The 23,706-nt window shown below is 49.1% G+C and overlaps 1 protein-coding gene across 4 annotated transcripts in view; it reads right to left on the reverse strand.

Moving 5' to 3' along the window:
- Window positions 1–1,987: 1,987 nt before the first annotated feature.
- The window catches only part of FAH (fumarylacetoacetate hydrolase (fumarylacetoacetase)), a 35,481-nt gene continuing 13,762 nt past the window's right edge, over window positions 1,988–23,706 (reverse strand). For 3 of the 4 annotated variants that reach the window (XM_011938374.1, XM_011938376.1, XM_011938375.1), the window contains 4 exons: window positions 21,877–21,974; window positions 21,712–21,764; window positions 18,448–18,547; window positions 16,942–17,681 (listed from right to left, as the gene is read on the reverse strand). In XM_011938374.1, the coding sequence (XP_011793764.1) occupies window positions 17,089–17,681; window positions 18,448–18,547; window positions 21,712–21,764; window positions 21,877–21,974 (844 nt within the window). In that variant the 3' untranslated portion in view covers window positions 16,942–17,088. Of the gene's footprint in view, window positions 2,441–9,528; window positions 9,647–10,457; window positions 10,560–12,780; window positions 12,828–15,612; window positions 15,689–16,941; window positions 17,682–18,447; window positions 18,548–21,711; window positions 21,765–21,876; window positions 21,975–23,706 lie in introns of those variants that run through there. The other variant, XM_011938377.1, reaches the window with a different exon arrangement.

Consider the following 23,706-nt stretch of genomic DNA (forward strand, 5'->3'; position numbering starts at 1 on the left):
AGAGCATGAGGGCCTTTTATCTATGTGCAGGTGAGGGCTTTTGAGAAAAAGATGAGTCACTCCTGCGGGTTGACGCCAGGAGAGAAGGCTTCAGGAACAATCTCAGAACACAGTCTAGAGAGCAGGGGTTTTAGCTGAGTCAACAGAAGCAGATGTCACCCTGGGAACATAAGCCCCAGGAATTCAGAAAAATCCTGGGGAAGGCTTTGGTCTTCCAAATTCAAATAAGTGTTTACATCAATCTGATCTGGAGAGTAACGTCTGGGACACCCGACTGACAGCTGCCCTATACAGCATTTCCACTGAAATCAGCAAAGCACTGGAGAATATGGCCCTAGAGCATAGCTCTAGGAAGTCAAGTCCACGGGGAGCAGTTCAGCCTCAGAGTGTGATATTTCCAAGCCTGCGTGTAGCAGAGACTACTAATTGTCCCCCAGTGTTCATTCTCCCCTTCTTTTAGGGCAATCAAACTAATTTTCACAGGGCAAGCAATGTGTTTAGATGAAATACTGTATTTCCAGACTTTCTTGTAATGAGGTATGGCCTTGTGACCAAATTTACATCAATGAAACGTAAGAAATGTGTGGTATGGGACCACCAGGAAAGCTGCTTAAAGTGACCTAACTCAGGAGGAAGGAGTTCTGCCCTTCCATCCTCCCAATCCTCACCTCTTTCATGTCTCTTTCTACTGGCCTGGAACTTAGGTATACTAGTTGGAGCTCCAGCAGCCATTTTGCACCATGAGGTAACCCCAAGACTGAAAACCACATACCAAGGATGGCCGAGCAGAGGTATCTTTAATGATACTGTGGAGCTGCCATACTAACTCCAGCCTTCCTGACCCCAGATTGCTTTTATGTAAGGGAGAAATACCAGTCTCCTTGATGTTCTTTAGAAATGATAAGCATATTCCATCCTCAGGGCTTTGCACTGGCTGATTCCTGTGCCTGGAGGACTCTGTCCCCAGGTATCCATCTGGCCTGCTCCCCTCACTCCTTCAGCTCTCTAGCAGAAAGGTACTACAGGATTAAGGCCTTCTGTGACCATATTTACAATAGCATCCACATCCCCCAGTTGTCCATAAAACTTATTACCATCTGTCATACCACATAGTCTTTTCCTTACCTGTTTATTGTCTATCTCTTTCCACTCAAATGTAAGCTTCAAATGGGCTATTCTGTTTACTGCTGTGCCTCTCATCCTTAGAACAGTGCTTAACACATGGAAGGTGCTCAATAAAGATTTGTTGAGTGAATGAATGAATGGTGCGATCTGATGCATGGGCTCTGCATCCTCAACTATCCTCCTAGGCCCCAGTATAAGGTTCATCAGGCCCAGGAAAGGTTGCAGGGCACCCTCCCTTGCTGTAGTCACCAAGGAACTAGGGTAGAACCAGGGCTGCCTGTGTGCAACGGGTTGGGGCAGAAGAGATGGGACAGAGCTCACTCTCCTGGCTCTAGTGGGCTTTCAAGAGGTGAAAAGCTAGGTCCTTTTCTGCCATCATCACAGTTCAGGTGTGCACCCATGACTCGGAGGCTCTTCCCAAGGCTTACAGTGTGGAGACACAGCCACAGGGCCCATGAACCAAGCCTACAACCCATATGTGCTCATCTGTTAGCCCCAAGAAATACTGGACATGTAGGGTGCTGTGATGGGCAATTTCATGTACTAATTTGGCTAGACTAAGGTACCCAAATATTCTACATGTTTCTAAGAAAGTATTTTTTAAGTGAAATAAACTTAAATCAGTGGAGTAAAGCAGATGACCCCCCACAATGTGGCTGGGCCTCATCTAATCAGTTTAAGGCCTTCATAATGACTCACTTCCCAGACGAAGAGAAAATTTTGACAGTAGACTGCTTCAGATTCAAATTGCAGCTCTTCCTTGGGTCTTCAGTCAGTAACCCACCCAGCAGGTTTTGGACTTGCCATCCTCCAGAATCCCATAAGCCAATTTGCTAAAAATCAATCAATCAATCAATTGACCTCTTTCTCCTTGGTTCTATTTCTCTGGAGAACCCTGACTACTACAGGTGCCAGTCTCTTTTCATATTCCATGGAATATCAGGAGGCCTGGGATGTCTAATAAGAAAACCCCACAAAGACCCTTGACCTCATGAATAACAGAGAGAAAACATATTCATGAATGTCTGGCAGGGAGGCTTTACACACCTTGACCCACTGGATCAAATCACGATCATAAGTGGACACAGCTGCACCTGCGGCAGTGCAGGCCTCAGAGCACAATGGCTTTATTTGTCACTGAATGAAGGACCAGGCTTACAGCCCGAGGGAGGATCCCCGTCACAGGGTTGAAAGGGGTGCTTGAGCCCTTTGTTTCTGGAACAGCAGAGAAAATCTCATGATGGTAAGAGAGCAGGCAGCACTTTTCCAGCACACTGGCCAAAGCCGATGCGATAACCATCCCCCTGGCAATATCCTGGAACAGAGGAGGACAGGGGTCAGTCACAAAGTTGCTGGGCTCACCAGAACCAACACCTAGGCAGTGGCAGTGCCCGTCAGCACACAGCTGGCCCAAGGCAGGAAGGTGCCATCAGAATCACACACATATCTTAAACACAAGAATAACCCTCCACAGAAGCTGGGCAGAGTCACACACAGGAGCACTTGGACTAGAACCTGGGCCCACCTCCCAGCCAGGGATCCTCAGAGGAACTGCAAGGCTCAACAGCTTTCCTGTGGCTGATACGGTTTGGCTGTGTCCCCCACCAAACCTCATCTTGAGTTACAGCTCCCAGAATTCCCATGTGTTGTGGGAGGGACACGATGGGAGATAATTGAATCATGGGGTGGTTTCCCCTACACTGCTCTCATGGTAGTGAAGAAGTCTCATGAAATCTGATGGTTTTATAAGGGGAAACCCCTTTCACTTGGCTCTCATTCTCTCTTGCCTGCCACCATGTAAGACGTGCCTTTGCCTTCCACCATGATTGTGAGACCTCCCCAGCCATGTGGAACTGTGAGTCCATTAAACCTCTCCTTCTTCATAAATTACCCAGCCTCAGGTATGTCTTTAACAGCAGTGTGAAAACAGACTAATACAGTGGTCAACTCTCCCCACACGGGTTTGGGTTCAAATCCTCGCTCTGTCAATTAGCCTGAAGCCAGAATACCTGAGTTCAAAGCCTAGTTCCTCCACTTACTGGCTCTGTGACCTTGGGTCCCTCTAGACCTCAGTTTCTTCATCTGTGCAATGGATCTAATGATAGTGCCCACCACACAGGACTGCTGCAAGGATGATGGGAGCAAATGCATAGAAAACTCTGAGAACAGTCTCTAGTCCCTATGTGAAATACCCTGTAAGTGTCAGTCATTATAATCATTATGAACTGGGTGGCTGGGAACAAGCTGTTTAACTTTGGAACTCACCTCCCTCATCTACAAACAAGAAAAGCAATGCTTATCTCTCAAGGTTGTAAGGATTAGACTAAATACTTCAGTGAAATTCCCAGTACATCTCAGAAACTAATAAATACTAGTTTCATTCATTTAATTTCATTTCAACAAGGCTGATGGAAAAGCAGAGAGAAGTCCATCTCTTCCCTTGAGAGGGGTCCACTTAGAGGGAGTGGGAGGTCTGGATGAGAGATACAGAGAAATGCCTACAAGGTGCTGAGTGAGCAGCATGGAGGGAAAGGGAGCAGGGAGTGGGGACATCTGAGCCAGGCCTTGACAGGTAGCTAGGAGTTCATTAGGGAAGACACATGAAAATGCCACTCCAGACAGAGGGAAGAACATGTGCAAAGGCTCAGAGACTCAGGCACGGGATGCATTTGTCACATCTGTTCAGTGAGGCTGTCCTTTGGGGGACCCTAAGAAGCCAGGTTACCAAGGGCTCTGAGAAGCCATGGTAAGGCGTTTGAACCTCATTCGAAGGGCAATGAGGTGACACAGAGGAGTGTTCAGCAACTTTCACTTACCAGAATCAAGTCAATACAGAGGCCTTCAGGCACCTGGGTTGAATTGCTTCTCAAAGGCCCCGAGCCACATGAAAGCCAGAAGAGGCAGTGACAGGGCACCACTGAGACGACACCAGGCCCAGGATGGAGGCAAAGCCACTTCTGGGGATGCTAATGACCTTGACTTACAGAAAAATACTATTAGATCCCCTCGTCTGCTGGAGGCAAGCGCCAAACGTGGAGCTGTGCTTCCTGCTACCCAATGTGAAGAGGAGAAATGATGCATTACAAGATCCCAGAAGCCAAGAGAAAAAAATCCGAGCACAATGCTGAGAAGACTCATGGCCGTCTGACACTGAGACCAAGGATGGATCCGCGCGACAGGGTCAACAACATCTTCAACAAGCCCTCCCGGCCCAAAAGGGTACAGCTTCTCTGAGGTGGTCCTCATGGCCACCCCTGCTCAGCAGCAGCTCAACCCAGCATGTTTCCTTGGCCCTCTCCTTTCCACTGCCTGGTCATCTGAACGGGCCTTCCGGCTCGGGCCACTCTGACCACTATCCTTCTCTGGAAAGGCAGCAGCTTGAACACCACAGTGGCATTCCCAGAAGTTTTGGTCCTGGAGCCCCTTACCCTCCCTGGCGCCAGCACAGTCAAGCCAGCCTCCCTGGATGGGCGCACCCCGTGACCCACATGCTGACAACGTGCAGGGATGCCCTTTGTCGAGAGCTATGCCCTCGCCTCTTCTGTTGCTCAGCTTCCTTATTTTCTGTCAGTCACTCTTCCATCTCAATGCTCAGAAATATCCACACCACTGGAGGAAAAAAAGCCTATTAAAGTAAAACTGGCTCCCAGCAGAAATTTATTAAACAACTAACTCGGAACTGCAGCATTTTTAAAGAGCCTTCTCCCAAACATGGTCCTGAAGGAGAAGGGTCACCGCTTCTACACCCTGGGACCCCTGGCCACCCTTGCCCAGGAATTCTGTGCCAGGTAAGGGAAGCAATAAAGCTGGAGAGAGAAACTGGAATAAACAGAGACACAGGAAGACCAGGAGGCAGATGCCACCACTGAGAGATACAGGGAAAGAAACGAAAGACTTTTGCCCAGATATTGTTTCCAAATAATGTCAGATACCAAGAAAGAATCCACAACAAACCACAACTATCAACACATCAAAGATCTGAAGGAGAGTGGGAAATGCATGTGTCCAGTAGTGCAGAGCCATCTGTGCAAATGCCTGTGAGAACACATTCTTGCAAGTTGCAAGCTGAACACTAGATGGGGCTTGTGAGCGAGACTAGGGGATGGATGAGTTACACCAAGACCATCAGAGATTTTTGTTGATAATTGTTGGTTTGTTTACTTCACCTGTTCTCTTGCTGAACATTTTGTGGTTTTTGGACTCTCAGAAATGAGAATCTCATTGCACCACTTAAAGAGGCAAGAGGACACAAGGGTTCAGAGCACAGCTCCTGGAGCCCAGCTGCCTGTGTGCAAACCCTGGCTCCACCCTTTATCGCCTGTGTGATCCTGGGTAAATATGCATCTTTCTGGGTCTCAGTTTCCAAATCTGAAAAATAGAGACAATAAAAGTAGCTGCCTTGTTAGGAATAGAAAATGTACTGCAGGTAAAGCACTTGGCACAGTGTCTGGCCTGCAGTAAGTGCTGCGGCGTTGGCTGATGCCAGCACTTCTGAATGTTCTATCACATTTCCAATGGTTAGAAATTGATCTGGGGAAGGAGCATCCGTGAAGAGCAAGCAGGGAAATGAGAGGCAGCCATAAAGGCATCTGAGCAGGTACAGAGAAGGAGGAGGAAAGCCAGGAAGAGCTGAAGAAACCATGTGTAGCTTTCAAGCAAGAAAGCAGCTCAGCAGGGCTGACCAGTGAAGTCGTAAAAGGTGACGGCAGAGCTGTCCGCCGACACGGGGCACCTTTGCACAAGGTAACACAGCTGACGCACCACCTCCACCTGCCTGCTCCTCTGCTTACCCCCTCTTTTCCCCCATAAACACACAGCCCAAATTTTAGCAATATGCACTCATTTGAGTTTTTCAGTGGTCCCCTTCTGTATGAAATTCTCTTTTTTCTTTTTATTAATATATAATGTATGCCTCTCATCTTAGCAAATTATAATTCTTCTTTCTTGGTTCCAGGGGATTTTGCGTATCTGTTCCCATTTCCCTCTTCACTTGCCAACACATGCTTCTTCAGATCCAAGGAACTGCCTTTCCCTGAATTCCTCTGCTGGCCTCCAAAAATCCTTCTGGAGCAAGGCATTGTATACACAAACAAACATGGAAATGACTCTCATGGCATCTTGGCTCCTTTCTCAATCCTTCTCTGGCTCAAATGTCAAGAACACATGTGCATTCCAACTGCTAAATACCAGCCTCCTTTCTTCCAGGCCCTGGACAGCTGCCTGGTCTAGCATGGCTTAGTCAGGGGGCCTTATCACACTGACAACAGAGAGCTAAAGCCACCATTTTCTCTTCTGCCATCATCTCTTTCCTTCCTTTCCCCAAATCAAAACTTCGGAAAGTGCTTTCACGCAATCCACAGAACCGTGACCAAAGGCCTGCGGTAGGTCTGGCAAGCATTGCAGAAAGACTAGAAACAAAGCCAGCAGGGGAATCAGAAGACCTCAGTTGCAGCCTGGCTTCCCCAGTTGTGGGACTTTTGTCAAGTAACCTGCCTTCTATCAGCCTACGTTTTCTACTCTGCAAAATGAGGGCAATGATATATTTTACCAAACAGCTATTGTGAGTAAAAAATGAAATAAGGAAGGTGGACATGCCTACAATATGGTTGGCTACCAGCAGATGTTCAGTAAATATTGTCAAATGCAAATTAGAGAGGTATAATGAGGCTGCAGAAATGTGAGCAAAATGGGTATTTATTGACTAATAATGGGTATCATCTGCTGTTTTGAACTCTGCCTGCATCTTCTCTACCAAATCCACTTTATTCAAAGAACTAACCAACAGCCACACTGAGCATGCACTACGTGGTTGCTACTTGGACTAAACTTTGCTCTCCAAGAGCTCTGGAGTAGACTAAATTATGGCCCCCAAAGACATACGGCCGAATCCCTAGGGCCTGTGAATGTTACCTTATATAGTAATTTTTTTGGAGATGTGATTAAGTTAGGATCTTAGAATGAGGAGATTGTCTAGGTGGGCCCTAAATGCTATCACATGTGTGTTATAAGAGAGAGGTAAAGGAGATGAGACAGAAGAGGAGGCGACAATGTGACCATGGAGGCAGAGATCGGCGCGATGTGGCCACAAGCCAAAGAGGCTTCCACCAGAAGCTGGAAGAGGCCAGGGACAGACGCTCCCCAGAGTTTCCAGGAACGTGGCACTGCCAACACAAGGATTTTGAACTTGTATCTTATAGAACTGAGAAAGAATACATTTCAGTTGTTTTAAGCCACAAAGTTTGCCGTACTATGTTACGGAGGCCACAGGAAACTAACACAAGCTTTTAGTTAAGCACAGAAACTGACATGAACATCATTAACCAGAATTCTGTATTTTCCATGAATTGCTAGCAGAGAGGACAGAGATATTGATTCTACCTGAAAAACCAAAGAAGCTAACATTTGGGCTGAGCCCGGGTATATCCAAGAGTTTGCAGGTAATGAGAAAAGCAACTCTCTTATCACAGAGGGTTACGTATTAGAACAAGACTATAAGACGAAGCAGACAGAGCAGAATCAGAGGGGAAGATACTGACTTGTTGAAACAGCAGCTTTGAGAAGACCTTGAGTGGAAGAGTAATGGGAAAAGCAAACATGAAGGTTCATTTTTCAGGCACCATGAGCAGGATGGATTGCAAGGGCCTGGTGCAAAAGCTCTTTCAGGCCTGGAAGGGTGATGGTGTGGAGTGGGTCCGTGGCACAGAGATGGCAGGGCATTTTCCAAGGATGCCCAACAGACTGTGCTGATGAAACGGGGGCAAGGTTCCAGCCCATAGATTGTCAGCGGTACCAAGACAGTCAAAGAAGGAGGGGCAAGGGTGACAATTAGGCATCCCAAGGGAAATGTGTGGTCAGCAGGTGGAGAGCAGGACATGGAGTGTTAGTGCAGAGGCTGGGCACCACCTCGCCCCAGGGTGGCTGTTCTACCGGGCAAGCAGGTGCCACTGCTTGTCACTTCATGCAGGGATCCCATTAAGAAGAGGTCAAGAGGCAAAGCCTTCTAAAACCTGGGTTCTGGAAAAAAGCAGCAATGACAATAAAGATAACTATGAAAAGACGACCATCATCACCATTTTTAAGCACTCACAAGGTAACGTGTCCTCTGATAGGTGCTTTAGACACTATCAAAGGTGTTAAACACCGAGGTTCTGAAGATAAGCTGCCTGGAAAGGAAACCAGATTTCATTATTTACTGGCTGCAGATCTGGGGCAACTCATTTAACCCCCCCACTACGCCTTCACTTTCTCATCTGTAAAATGGTGCAGTCACGACACTGGAATATAAACCCAGAAGAGCAGAGACTTCATTTGTCTTTTTACCACCAGAACCCCAAGATGGGACTCAGAGTAGGTGCTCATTAAATGTCTACAAAGGGAATAAACAAGTTCATTTAATCTTTACAACTATGCTGTCAGTTGTAAAGTGAATCAGTGAATACGTAATGTATTCACTCCATTTTAAAGATGAAGAAGGCTGGGCACGGTGGCTCACGCTTGTAATCCCAGCACTTTGGGAGGCCAAGCCGGGCAGATCACAAGGTCAGGAGTTTGAAACCAGCCTGGCCAACATGGTGAAACCCCGTATCTACTAAAAACACAAAAATTAGCCAGGTGTATTAGGAAACTATTAGGAGAGCTTTTAGTTAATCATGGAAACTGACATGTACACAATTAGCATGCCTGTAATCCCAGCTACTCAGGAGGCTAAGGCAGGAGAATTGCTTGAACCTGGGAGACAGAGTTTGCAGTGAGCTGCGACTGTGCCACCACACTCCAGATTAGATGACACAGCAAGACTCTGACTCAAAAAAAAAAATTAAAGATGAGGAAAAACTGAGTCTCAGAAAGGTTAAATAACTTAATGAAGGTCGCACAGCTGGTGGGGGACCTGGGAGTCCAACCTGAATCTTTCCAACTCTAAAGAGTGTGCTGCTAACCACTATGGTGGCCTTCCCCTCTATCAGTAAAATGTGGTAGGCAGAATGGCCCCCCAGAATAATTAAAAGGCACCCTCGCCTCCTCGGAATGGGCTGCTGGGAAGCCTCAGCCACTAACTCGGCTGAACCTTCCTTGATCCTAGTCATAGCTCACCAAGTTTCTGCACAGGAGGTTTGCTGCAAAGTCTAGACCCTGAGGAACCTGCCAGGATTTTATAATTTTGCTCAGGGAGAAGGGAGACCAAGCAGAATGTCTACAGTCTTTCTGACCTGGGGAGACTCACGCTTGAAGTCCTGGGTAGCCATAGCTGTGGGGAAGGACAGAACAAGCAGGCAGAGACTCTGGGAGGCAGAGTCAAGATACATTAGAACAGATGGCTTCATGGCCAGGTGGAAGCGTCCCGCAGCTAGAACAGTGCATGGCAGGCAAGGAGAAAGATGAGCTGCTGGGTTTGGCAGCCCTCACCTGTTATGATGACTTCATCCCCATCCAGCAGAAACTTCCTGGTCTGACCATTCCCCAGGTCGATGGGCTTCGTTCCCTTCCACGACAGTTCCAACATGGAGCCGAAGCTTTCTGGCTCCTTATTCACAGGAAAGGAAAGAATAACATGAATTTATGCCTTGGCTCTGGGATGGACCATGCTCAGCAAGACCTGGGAGTCCCAAGAAGCAGCAGGGGCCCTCATGCCCCTTAGAAACACTGTCTCGGCCTTGGTGGGATCACTGCAGAGATGCCTTTAAGACCTGGAACTCTGCCCCTTCTTCCTGTGGGGACAGCAATGGTTCCACTAAGGACATTGCTTATTTAGGAATCAGTGAATCCCTGACCAGAGTGCCCAGTGCCCCCTGCAGCATCCCCTCCCCACTCTGGAGGCTGCAGTTTGCCCAGATACTGTGATGCTTAACACCCTCCTGTCGAGAGCTCATGGAACAAGAGGGCTCGGCCAGGCCCCTGCAGGGAGTGACTGACGCATGCACCACCCCAGGGTCATCGTCTCCGAAGGTTCTGTGACTCCCGCAGGCTTACAGGGGGACAAGTGGGCAGGAAGGGGCAGAGCAGCACGGCCACCTCATCCTGGGAGGGTACAGTGTGAGATGGTGACAACGAAGACACTATCACCGTCTCCTGACTCCTCCCCACATGTCACTGTGCTGCTCCCCTACAGAGGCAGAGACTCAGGCTTCCGTTCTCACACCAGTCTCCTTAGGTTTGAATCTGGATGAGAAGTCCCTGCTGCACCCAGAGAGAAAGGCTATGAGGAAGACAGAGTTGTGAGATACACCCACCTTGGGCCTGAAATTCCTTCTTGAGAGTGAGCTGAGGGCCCTCGGGGCTGTGTGGGGAGTAGGGATGCTCTGTGTGGGCAGCCCTCAGTGCAGCCAAATACTCACCGGCCCGCTGATGGTCCCAGTAGCCAAGAGGTCCCCCGGCCGCAGGTTGCAGCCATTGACAGAGTGGTGAGTAAGCTGCTGCAGCATCGTCCAGTACATATACTGTGGGCAATGGACGCAAGGTGGAATGAGCAGCTGCAGGCTCAGCCTAGCATCCCGGAGGCAACTGAGCACAGCCTGCCCTGCTCACGACCACCTTCCCTGGCCTTTCCCCAGTCCCAAGCTCCCCCAGCCAGCTCTCTCCAGGCCCTTATAGCAAGGACACACTGTCCTCCTAGGGAGCTGCCCAGAGACCTCCCCCAAGCTCTTTCATCTCCTTCACAAGCTCCAACCTCAGCTCCTCTGCTACCTCAAGCCCAAACTGACCACCTTCTCCAAGCAGCATCCCCTAGGGGCTGACCTTGCTGCTCAGTCCCTCAGCCTGCAACATGCCCATGTGTAAAACACTCCACTCTGCCCTGGGAACACCCTCCAGTCCTGCATTGGGAGAGTCTAAGTCCTCACCACAGCAGAGGCTTCTTGTGAACAAAGCCCTCACTCCCATTCTCCCATGCCAGGCCTTGGGATGGACACTGGGCAATCGAGCTGAATGATTCAAACACGATGTCAGGGCAGGCCAAGAAGTGATGGAGAGCTATGGGAGGTCAGGCTGTGGGCAGAGGGGTCCAAGGTACCATGTGCCCCCCAAGACACTCAGAGGCAATGCACACCTACGCCTGTCCCACGCCACAGCTTCTCACATCGCCATTCCTACAGCCATACATCCCGGCATAGGAAACCCAAAAGATGGATTCTTGCCCACGAGCCCCCACAAGGAGGCCCCTTCATTTCTTCTTACTAGCCTAAGGAGCCCAGAATAATATTAAATTAGAAGGGAAATTAGGGGAACTAGGAATGGTTCAATGATTCAGAGGATATTCAAAAGGCCAAGAAACAAATGAACCATAAACATATGACTAACATGCCCAGCTGCATTAGTCATTAGGGAAATGCAAACTGCAGTCACAGTCCCCGGCATAGTTTGAATGAAAAGGCAAACACCACCAGGGCTGACGAGGATGTGGAGCAGGCAAAACGCTTACATGCTGCTAGTGGGAGTATATACTGGTATAACCACTTCAGAAAACTGTTTGGAAGTACTCCTAGGCTGAATCTACGTGTACGCTATGACCCAGCAAGCTTATTACTGGATATACACTCCACAGAAATGTGCACATATGTGCACCAAAAGGTGTGTACTAAAATGTCCACAGTAACTCTATGATAGCCAAAAACAATGGAAACAACCAAATGTCCATCAATTGTGGAACTGATGTGACTTAAAGAAATACGTCAAGTGTGGAATATACATACCGTGCAACACTAGAAGGCAATGAGAAAAAGGAGCTATCACTGCAAAGAGCAACAGGGTCGAATCTCACAAATATAACACTAAAACAAAGAAGTCAGCTAGAAAAGAATACATGCTATTCTATGATTCCATTTCTATAAAACTGAAAAACAGAAAAAAAAAATATGGTAATAGAGGTCAGGAGAGGAGTGACCTTTGCTGGAGGGAGTGACTAAGTGACCTGGTGGGGCCCAAGGGTCTGCTGAGGTGCTAGAAATGTTCTATTTCTGATCTGGGTGCTGGTTGCACAGGGATGCTCATTTTAGGAAAACTCTTCTAGCTATACATGTATAATATGCACTTTTTAAAATTTTTATTTTTTGAAATAGGGTCTTGCTCTATCACACATGCTGGAGTGTAGTGGCGTGATCATGGTTCACTGCAGCCTCAACCTCCTGGGCTCAAGTGATCCTCCTGCCTCAGCCTCCCAAGTAGCTGGGACCACAGGTGCATGTTACCATGCCCAGCTAATTACTTTTTACAGAGACAAGGTCTCATTATGTTGCCCAGGCTGGTCTCAAACTCCTAGGCTTAAGTGATCCTCCCACCTCGGCCTCCCAAAGTGCTGGGATTATAGTAATGTGTGCATTTTTATCTAAGTGTATTATGCGTCAATTAAAAGTTCACTTAAAAAATAAGTCACTCTCACCAATACAGCCCCTGGCAGGACAGGATAAACCAGGAACTAGACCTTTACAGGAACACCTATTGTCCCCCAAGAAAATCCCTGGCCACATTTATGCAGCCTCTATGTTGGCAGACCTCTGTGACCCCATGGCCACTCCTAAAAGAGACAGGCCATAGAAGCTCCAGGCCCACAGGCTGAGCCATCATCATATCCCAAAAGCAATGCCCTCCTCCTGCTCCTACCAAGAAGAAAAGTCTCTCTTTCCCCCAATTCTAAGAAGCGGTCTGATCAGCGTCAAAACTTACCTTAGAATTGGACTTGCATATAGTAGCCGCCTGGCTCACTCCCTCTCCTGTTGGAAAGAAAAGCAATATTGATGAAAACTTAATTCCATGCTTCAGGGAGGAAAATTAAAAAAGAATTGTTCTGTGGTTGAAGCTTCCCATCGTCCAACATGATTTCACTTAAAGTCTGTGAAACAATTAGCTCCTAGGACATCAGAGCTGGGATGTCCAGGGTTGGCCAATACATGCGCACGAGTCATCACTTCCTCCTCCCATGCCTACAGCAGGCAGCATTAACTGATCACAGCGCATGTTTGCTCTGAGTCCACATGCAGCCTCAGAATCCTTCTTAACACAGTGAACCTGGCACCCACAAATCCACTGGAGATAGTGTGCCATTTGAAGGCTACTTGTGACCTTTGACCAAGGATAACCTGCTGTCCCCTCAGGAGTCCTCTGGATAGCTGGGTCATCTGTCCCCTGCCAAGCTCCTCCAGTGATGGGCAATGTGCTACTTTACAATGGACTAAACAATATTTACTAAACATCTACTACATGCAAGTTACCAGACTGTTGTTGTTCCACTTCTGAACAACACTAGTAAGTAGAAAGCTCCTCTGCTCCCTCAAAACCTGGCTTCCTCCCTTGGTCCTAACTTCCCCTCTGAGGTGGCACAGAACAGATGTGCTCTTCAGCCATGCGAGTTCTGGGTCCCCCAAGCCTGCTCCTCCCCAGACCCTTTCACCCAGATCCCAACTCAGAACATCAGAACTACAAATGCAAGACTACATCTCTGGACACCATGCTTTCTGGATAATTTTGTCCCTTCTCCACCAGTGGCCTCCCCTGGGTGGGTTCACCTCTAGGCAGGCAGGAAGAAATATCTAGGATGAAACCAGATAGAAAATATACTCCAAGCATGCATAGTGGGTGGCAGGAGGCCAGCCTAGAACTTGTGACGCTTGGATTGAGTCCCAGCCCTGCCATTAACCAGGTAGGTGGCTCGGGGTGAATCCTTCTCCTCTCTGAGCCTCAGCTACCTGACCTGGAACCTGAAAGAGCAGGCCCAGCACAGCTTCCCAGGGGGCCATGAGCAGCCAGGAGGCTCTCTGTGGCAGCCCTTTCTCCATGGAGCATCCTGCTCCCATGGCGACAGCTCCTCACTCCTGCAGGGTACTGAGCCTCCTGACAGGAACCACCTCATGAAGGGCCGAGACCCTGGAACTGGCAGTGAGAAAGACACGGCAAAGCCTGGTGTGTGCAGACAGAGCAGATGGAAGAATGGAATGGAGCTGGCTGGGCGCGGTGGCTCACGCCTGTAATCCCAGCACTTTGGGAGGCTGAGGCAGGTGGATCACCTAAGGTCAGGAGTTCGAGAACATCCTGACCAACGTGAAGAAACTCCGTCTCTACTAAAAATACAAAATTAGCCAGGTGTGGTGGCACATGCCTGTAATCCCAGCTACACAGGAGACTGAGACAGAAGAATTGCTTGGACCCAGGGGCGAAGGTTGTGGTGAGCCAAGATCGCACCATTGCACTGCAGCCTGGGTAACAAAAGTGAAACTCTGTCTCAGGAAAAAAAAAAAGAGAGAGAGAAAAAAAAAGAAAGGAATGTAGCTAAAAAGGAGATGTGGCCAGAGTGTGGCTAGGAGGTCTGTGTGTGGCCACTAGGCAAACCCTCTCCACCTGAGGGCCCCCATTGGGACTGGAAAATGACACCTGACTCTTCCTAGGTACAGACCCTGTCCCAGACCTTTGCATGAATTGACATGTTTGGTCCTCACAACACACCATGAGGTCAACATCATTATTATCCCATTTCATAGATGACAAATGAGGACATGGCCAGGTTGGGCAACTTGCCCAAGTCCCGCAGCTGAGGAGCAGAGTCACGGCCTGCAGAGCCAGTCTCTTTATTACCAACTCTCTGCCGGTCTGTTCACAGAGTTGGGCTGAGCAGCCACAGGGAGATGTGGGCCCTGTCTATCTCAGGGCTGGCCCAGGGTGGGGATCTCAGGCCTGTCTGCAAGACACTCAGGGCTGGCCCAGGGTGGGAATCTGGGGCCTTGATGCTCTGGCTCTGTGTGGCCCCAGGGGCTCAGCCAAGCCTCCTGCGAGCAGACCCACAAGGACATGCTTTCAAACAGGCACTCAATGAAATGTGCCACCCACCACGGAAGTGAGGGTCAGTAGCGATATGTGAGCAGGGGCCAGGCAGCCCCTGGAGAGGCTGGAGACGGGATTCAAGTGGAAGACACAGGTGCTGGACTCCATCCTTTCAGCCCTATCACTGAGAGCTCAGTGATAGGGTTAATGCTCTATGGGCCCAGTTAGGTTCCCAGTGAGCACCAGAGCGTCCCCTCCCCTCCTATTTTATTTTATGTTATTTTATTTTATTCTATTTTATTTTATTTTATTTTATTTTTTTGAGACAGAGTCTCGCTCTGTCGCCCAGGCTGGAGTGCAGTGGCGCCATCTCGGCTCACTGTAAGCTCCGCCTCCTGGGTTCCCGCCATTCTCCTGCCTCAGCCTCCCGAGTAGCTGGGACTACAGGCGCCCACCACCATGCTGGGCTAATTTTTTGTATTTTTAGTAGATGGGGTTTCACCGTGTTAGCCAAGATGGTCTCGATCTCCTGACCTTGTGATCCGCCCACCTCAGCCTCCCAAAGTGCTAGGATTACAGGCGTGAGCCACCGTGCCCGGCCCTCTTTCCTTTAGAAGAGCCACACATCTCCAGGGCTGTAGCATGTGCCCCCACCCTTGCCAAAGCTCAGGAGCCTTCAGGACAAGGCACACAGGCACACAGTCCCTCAGAACTCCTGGCCATGTCAATCCCCCCACGACATACCTTTCAGGGCAACAGAGAGGTTGATGTCAAATGTGTAGGGCTGATCATGGCAGAGATACGGCAGAGGCCTGGGGTCCTGGGAGGGCAAAGCACAGCACAGAGGTCACTGGCAGGTGGGCTGAGCTCATCCGGCTGGGCCCCCAGACCAGTCAGGCCCCCGGCAGCACCTGTTCCCTCAGGCAGAGGGTCTGAGACAGCAGGAGCATTCCCTCTCCAGGGTCCCAGCACTGTGTCCCTGGATAGCAGTAGGGGGATCATACTGTGGGGCTCCAGGAAAAGCAGCCAAGGAAGGGGCATCAGCAGGTCAAAGGTCACAGAAGCCAAACCAGAGATGTTCCTGTAAGCCACGGGAGGGGAGAGAAAGGGAAGGTGGGCAGCAGACAGGTCAAGATGGGGAACAAAGCATGGCCTGTGAGGAAAGGCTGGGGCCTGAAAGGGCATTGCAGGGCCCCTGGAAGGCAGAGGGGTCACAAAAGAAGCAGACAGCCCTGGCTGGTGCTGGAGCCAGCAAGGGAGGCAGCTTGGGTGGCTGGGCCAGAACATCTGCACTTCGGCCAAATGCAGTGTTTTCCAAAGCATGGTACATCAGTCACCCATGGGACATGAGATCGTTTTTGGTGATTCTAATAGTTATGAAACACTGTAGCTAGTGATGCCAGTAGGAATATAAAGTTCCCTTCTTAATATATTAAGTTTTAAACTGGGAGCCACTCTGAAGAAAAACATTAAGTAAATAATAGTTCAGAAGGGGTAACAGTAGTGATGGCTGTACATAAATGGTGTTCAGGAAGGGCTGGCACAGAGGAGGGTGGGCAAAGCCTTATGATGACACACCTGGAAGGCGGCAGATGACTGGAGGACAAGCAGAGAGAGGTGTGGCCTTGCGGCCCTAGGGAGACTAGACAGGGCCGCTGCTGGCTAGAGAGAAAGCCACGTCCTGGACACCAAAAATGAGCAGGGGTGGGCAGGGAGCAGCGAGGAGAGAGCAAGGGGCGAGTGTGAAAGCCCCACAGTACTTCACTAGAACTGGCTTGCAGGGAAAGATCTCAAGGTTGTTTGTAGGACAGCAAACATGAGATGACCCCAGAGGCAGAGGAACACGGGAGAGCAGTGTGGGTGCAGGACCTGCATAGGGTGTTGCTAGAGGCCCCCAGCAAATGAGTGGTGAGATGCTCAAGTGAGGATGTGCAAATGGCTGGGAGCTTGGCCTGGATCTCCACAGGGAGGTCAGAATTGGAGAGGGGCATCGTGAGGACTCAGAGACACTGGAGAACGAGGACAGGTCACATGCCAGAAGCCCAGGGGTAAGGGAATGCCAACAAGAGTGAGGGGCCACAGGAAGTCCATGCTGAAGGGGACACAAGGTCATGACACTGGCTATGGGGTCGCAGGTGACTCTGGCCAGATGTTGCCAGTGATGGAGTGGGGCAGATTGCAAGAGGCTGAGAAGCGGGGACTGGGACCAAGGGTCAAGGCCTAGGCCCAGTGGTAGACCCAGTGGTGCTGGGAACCAGAGGCTGCCGGGACTCCCTTGTTGCTGGGCTCCAAGCCGCATTCTATGAGTTGGGATCCAGGTGGCGCCATTTGCACAGAACACGATTTGATGGCCACCTGGGAGGTTGTGCAATGTCGGTACCTACAGGGATTCCTCCTACCAACTGGCCAGATCCCCTGGTCTTGCAAGATTCTTAAGGTTATAAAATCCTGTGTTTTCTCCAAGAACTGTGCCAGGGTCAGGGAAACCATAAGGGAGAATGACCCCCTGGCTGCCTGGAGGTAATCGTGGCCAGGAACTCCCAGGCACTCCACTGTGGGCATGCCGTGGGGACAGGGCTTCCCTCCCGATGGTCTGCATGCCCGGCATGTCCACTCAGTGGGCAAGCAGTTCCGGAGGCAGAAGGGCTGGGTTTGGGAGCTTCCTGCAGAGAGTGTGCTTACCTGCTTCGGGTTGGGCACAGCAAAGGGCATGAGAGCATCCATGGGCACCACCCACGGAGAGATGGTGGTCCCAAAACTCTTCCCAAGGAATGGCCCGAGAGGGACATACTCCCACTTCTGAATGTCTCGTGCTGCAGAAGAAGGGCACACCCAGGACTTACAAATGCTGATCAGGGCCTCTCCCCAAGATCCCCTCCTGCCCTTGACCAAGGAGCAGACACCCAGCACAGCCCCCTCCACAAAGCTCAGCCCCAGCCAGGCTGCCCCAGGACCAAGGGGCAAGAGCATCCAGTGCCAAGGACAGAGGTCCTTTGAGGCCACTGTGCCAGGCTACAGCAAAGAAAAGGATGACCCAGTGGTGGTCAGGATATCCCCTGGGAAGGGGCCGGAAGCTCATCCTCAAACTATGAGGCAGACACTTCCTGGGGCCTATGATGCCACCTTCCTCCCACGTATGGCAAAGGGTTGAGAGCTCAGGCTCAGAAGCTGGACTGTTTTGCTTCAAATCTTAGTTCAGCAATTAACTGAAATCTCCCTGTGCCTCAGTTCCTCATCTGTAAAATGGGAATGATAATATTGCACATACCACGTAGGGATCAGTGGGAGAATATATATAGGGTGTTAAGCACAGGGCCTGACACATAAGTGCTCAGTAAATATTAGTTATGGTGTCAGCCATGTCCCTAGCCACTCGTGAGGAAACTGGAGCTCAGAGGAGTTAAGTGAGTGGCCTGAGTTCTTAGAGCTGAAACTTTGTTTGATACCCAAACCCACACTCTCAGTCACTGCATCAACTGCCACTTTTGACCTGCACCAGATCTTCAGCTTCTATGAAATTGCCCCCAGTCCCCAGCCTCCTCCCCATCATCTCCACAGGAGCAGAGCTCCAGTAATTACCACTCCAGTCGTTCATAAGGACCATCCCAAAAATGTGCTCATGGGCCTTGGAAATGGGGATCGGCTCTCCCAATCTGTTTCCAGGGCCTACAAAAAAAGCCTGACATGGGGGAGAGTTCATTAGAATCTGGAGCTGATCTGCCCGCCCAGGTCACTTGTCACCTAGAGAGCAAAGGTCAGGTATTTCCAAACTCCAGCCATGGATCAGGACTGCCACAGGGGCCTGGCAAGAATCCACTGTGTTTCTAAGTCAGAGGTCAGGTAGACGCCTCAGGAAAGCAGCGTGCAGTGGTGTGCCCTGCCCCCGCCCCCAGCCTTCCTTCCACGCCCCTGAGCTCCACAGCAGCCTCCCCTCCCTTCAGTGCATCCCAGACCACTCTGCTCTTTCCTCTTCGTCCCATACAGGCTTTGCCTTTCAAGACTCGACAGCTACATGGGGCTTGTAAAACTGAAACTATCAGAGTTTGTATTCATGTCATGAAAAGCCAGGCCAGACACTGTGGCTCACGTCTATAATCTCAGCACTTTGGGAGGCTGAGGTGGAAGGATCACTTGAGCCTAGGAGTTTGAGACAAGCCTGAGCAACATAGTGAGACCCACCTGTACAAAAAATAAACAAAATTAGCCAGGCATGGTGGCACCTGTCTGCAGTCCCAGGTACTTAGGAGGCTTATGTGGGTGGACTGCTTGAGGCAGGGAGGTCAAGGCTGCAGTGGGCCGAGATCACGCCACTGCACTCCAGCCTGGGTGACAGAGCAAGACCCTGTCTCAAAAAAATAAAATAAAATAAAAATAAAAATTTTAAAAATGAAAAACCAAAAGACTGCCTCCTTCATGCAGCAAATAGTGCCAGAGGGAGCACACCCCACAGCCTCTAACCCCAATCCATCACCCCACTACCTCTAAAAAGAAAAACAGCACCAACGTGATGTCCATGAACCAACAGACTAGCCAGACATCATTAGAAAGAAAAAATTGGGAAAATCTCTTTCGAAAACACATAGACTCAGCCATGACATTTGCAAAACTTAGTCACCATTGTATTTGTTCTGTGACAGTAAACATTGCAAACTTTTCATCAAGATAAAAAAAGAACCCAAAAGCACTATCTTATGGAGAATCCCACAACCTTCAGTCCAGGTGACCTGGGTTCTCTGCCCCAACCATTTCTCCACACGCTGACTCTCTCTGTCTTTTCTCTCCCCCTCTCAACAGGGACCAACATGGGTGAAGTGTCTGCCTGCAGAGTCCTTAGTTCTCCCAGAGAGAAGACCGTGGCCCCAAACCAGGGCTCAGATGCCCTGCTCTAATGAATCTCAGTCGGGAGTCCTCCTCCCAAAGTCTCACATGGCACCCTTGCTAAGGCAAGAGGAGGCAGAGGGCTGGCAGGGAATGCTCTGCTATCCACAGGCTATTCAGCAGTGCTCACTCATTTCCCTCCTCTGGACTGAATCCAGAGAAATCACATGGAAGCCCAGGAGACACAGGGAGCTCCAGAAAAGCAGACGGGCCTTCCAGCCTGCCTCCACCAACCAAGGCTTCCCATTGCCTCAGCCTGACTCGGTGGCCCCACGACAGCTTCTTCTACACCATCAGTGATGAGGCACTCAAGAGTTTCCTGAGGCAACGCCTAAAACTGTAGGTGCTGACTGTGGGAAAGCCCCCTCCACCTGCCTGTCTGCATTTCCCACATGGAGGCTGACTCCACCCTTGGGCATCAGACAACCCAGGAGATGCTGAAGACGCTGCCAGGTCCCTGGAGCACTCCCTCCCCCAGGTCAGCTCCTCCTTCCCATCACTTTCCTGGTCCCCTCACCTTAGGGGCTGCCCAGATTTCCATGTCCCCTCTGGAAAATGGGCAGCCCTGCAGCATGAGGGATCCTCAGGTGGTGGGACCAACTATACCAACATCAACATCCAGGTTGTGATAGGCACCATGGTTACAAAGGATGCTGCCATCGGGGGAGGCTGTGTGAAGGGTATTGGGATCTCCGTATTATTTCTCACAACTGCATGTGAGTCTACAATGACCTCAAAATAAAAAGTTTAATTTAAAAAAGTATGCAGCCCTACAGTGACCACAGTTCTGAGGTTGTGTGGGCCCAGCTATGGGGCTGATACAGTCAATTCTTGTCACTCCTGTTAATTATTATTTTGGGGTTTTTTGTTGTTATTGTTGTTTTGTTTGTTTGTTTTTGAGATGGAGTCTCGCTCTGTCAACCAGGTTGGAGTGTAATGGCGTGATCTCTGCTCACTGCAACCTCTGCCTCGTGAGTTCAAGCAATTCTCCTGCTCCAGCCTCCCAAATAGCTGGGATTACAGGCATCTGCCACCATCCCCAGCTAATTTTTGTATTTTTAATAGAGACAGGATTTCACCATGTTGGCCAGGCTGGTCTTGAACTCCTGACCTCAGGTGATCCACCCGCCTTGGCCTCCCAAAGTGCTGGGATTACAGGCATGAGCCACTGTGCCTGGCTGGGTAATTAGTTTTTATAAAGTCATCATGAACACAGAATTAGCAAATGCAGAATGACTGTTCCCAGAGGAAACACAGGATTAGGTTCCTACAAGCCTTTGGTCAGAAAATGTTTATCAACTAATCAAAACTTAACTATATAACCTTGTTTTATGTATGTTTCTGCTTAAAAATACTTTATGTAATATATTTTATTGATTCATGAACACTGAGCTCAGGCAGCAGCACTGTACCTTGCCTGGATGAAGCTTACTAACACGCATATTCTCTCCATTAGGCACATCACAGTCTTCCTGTGCTACGGACACTAAACGGCACTTCAGCACTGCACTTGAGGCCATTATAAAAAAACAGTGAAACTGCCAAAAAAGCACAGATACACAAAAAACATGGCACTAAATAGACCACAAAGGACACGTGTTTACAGCATGAGCTGAGACAAGAAGGCAGAGTAACATCTTGTCCAGCCTCACCTGGGAACGTGCTCACCGGGCAGCTCATGTTTCACTGCTCTGCGCATGTCCACACGTGCCCACAAAAGCTCTGTGAATATTAATTTTGGACTTACAAATAAATATTAGCAAATAGTTGTGAATTCTCAAATACAGAATCTGCAAGTAATGAGACTCGACTGTCCTTCTGACGGCCAGGTGGGGACACAGAGCAGCTGCCAATGTGGCTGAAGAGGAGAGGAGTGGGCGGCTCATGGTGCAGGGAGCCATCCCAGAGGGCTCTCCTGCTGGGTGTCTAAAGATCCCGTGGCAATAAAACACCAAGCTTACTTACCATTTCCAGCTCCATGTCCAAGAGCTTGCAGGCACCATATACAGGAGGCTTAGCTGGAATAACACCAGAAAAAAAAAAAAGACTGCTGTGAGTGAGGCCACAGAACTCACTGTGTGGGAACAAAGAGCTGGGCACCAGCAGGGTCTGGATGCGGGGGTCACTTACAGTCATCAGGTTTCATCTGTCCCATGGGCCTTCGGATTGGGGTGCCAGACACCACAATGGAGGAGGCACGGCCATGGTAGCCCACTGGTAAGTGCAGCCTGAGAAAGAAAGGCAAGAGAATGCAGGGCATCAGAGCTGTTATATGTTGTCAATTAAGTTTAAAAACTTCAAAAATTAGAAACAAAGAGTCGCCATATACATATGGCTCAAAAATCAAAAGGTGCTTATAAGTTTCCATCCATGGATACATGGATAAACAAACTGTGGTACATACATACAGTAGAATATTATTCAGCCTCAAAAAGGAAGAAAATTCTGGACTAGGTGCAGTGGCTCGCGCCTGTAATCCCAGCACTTTGGGAGGCCGAGGCAGGCAGATCACATGAGGCCAGGAGTTCGAGAACAGCTTGGGTAATACGGTAAAACCCGTCTTTACTAAAAATACAAAAATTAGCCAGGCATGGTGGTGCATGCCTGTAGTCCCAGCTATTCGGGAGAAGAATTGAACCTGGGAGGTGGAGGTTGCAGTGAACCGAGATCGCACCACTGCACTCCAGCCTGGGCAACAGAGTAAAACTCCGTCTCAAAAAAAAAAAAAAAAGATACAGCCATGTCCTAACTCCCAGAAAATATGGAAAAAGAGTCTTTTTACAGTTAATCAAGTTAAGAATCTTGAGATGTGATCATCCTGGATTATCCAGGTGAGCCCTAAATCCAATTAGAAATGAAGAGAAGATGTAGAGAGGAGGAGAAGGCCATGTGAAGACAGAGGCAGACACTGGAGTGATGCAGCCACAAGGAACGCCTGCAGCCCCCAGAAGCTGGAAGCAGCAAGGACAGGGATGGTCCTAGAAGCTTCAGGAGGAGATGGCCCTGCTGACACCTTGATTGCAGACTTATGGCCTCCAGAAACTGAGGAGATAAATTCCTGTTGTTGTGACTTTTTCTCATAGCAGCCCCAGGAAATGGATACAAACCCACACCACACCTCACACATAAAAGGAAATCCAGATGGATTCAAGATCTAAATGTACAAAGAAAGGCTAATACAGGCACTAGAAAAAACAACAACAACAACAACAAAAAACACACACATACACAAAATTTCCAAATTCTTGGGGTGGAGAAAGCCTTTCTAAACATTACACAAAAGTAAATGCCATAAGGAAAATGATTGGCATGCTTGACTTTATAAAAATGCAAAACTCTGTATCTAGAAAGACTGGCAAACAAAGAAAAAAGAACATACCGGGAGAAAACATTTGCAATGCATTGCAACAAAGGGTTAATTTCTATCACTTAGAAAACACCTTTTAAACAAATAATAGAGAAGTGACTGTATAGATAAACTGGCAGAGTATGCAAAAACATCTGTGAAAAAATATATAAGAAGTCCAGGCACGGTGACTCATGCCTATAACCCCAGCACTTTGGGGGGCCAAGGCAGGCGGATCACTTGAGTCCGGGAGTTTGAGACCAGCCTGGTGAACATGGCGAAAACTCATCTCTACAAAAAATACAAAAATTAGCCAGGCATGGTGGCATGCACCTTTAGTCCCAGCTACTTAGGGGGCTGAGGCAGGAGGATGGCTTTAACCTGGGAGGTCAAGGCTGCAGTGAGCCAAGGTCATGCCACTGCACTCCAGCCTGGGGGACCAAGTAAGACCCTGTCTCAAAAAAAAGAGAAGAAAGAAAGAAAGAAAGAAAGAAAGAAAGAGAGAGAGAGAGAGAGAGAAGAAAGAAAGAAAGAAAGAAAGAAAGAAAGAAAGAAAGAAAGAAAGAAAGAAAGAAAGAAAGAAAGAAAGAAAGAGAAAGAAAGAAAGAAAGAAA

The sequence above is a fragment of the Colobus angolensis genome, unplaced genomic scaffold (assembly GCF_000951035.1).
Source record: "Colobus angolensis palliatus isolate OR3802 unplaced genomic scaffold, Cang.pa_1.0 Scaffold172, whole genome shotgun sequence".
Lineage (NCBI taxonomy): Eukaryota > Metazoa > Chordata > Mammalia > Primates > Cercopithecidae > Colobus > Colobus angolensis.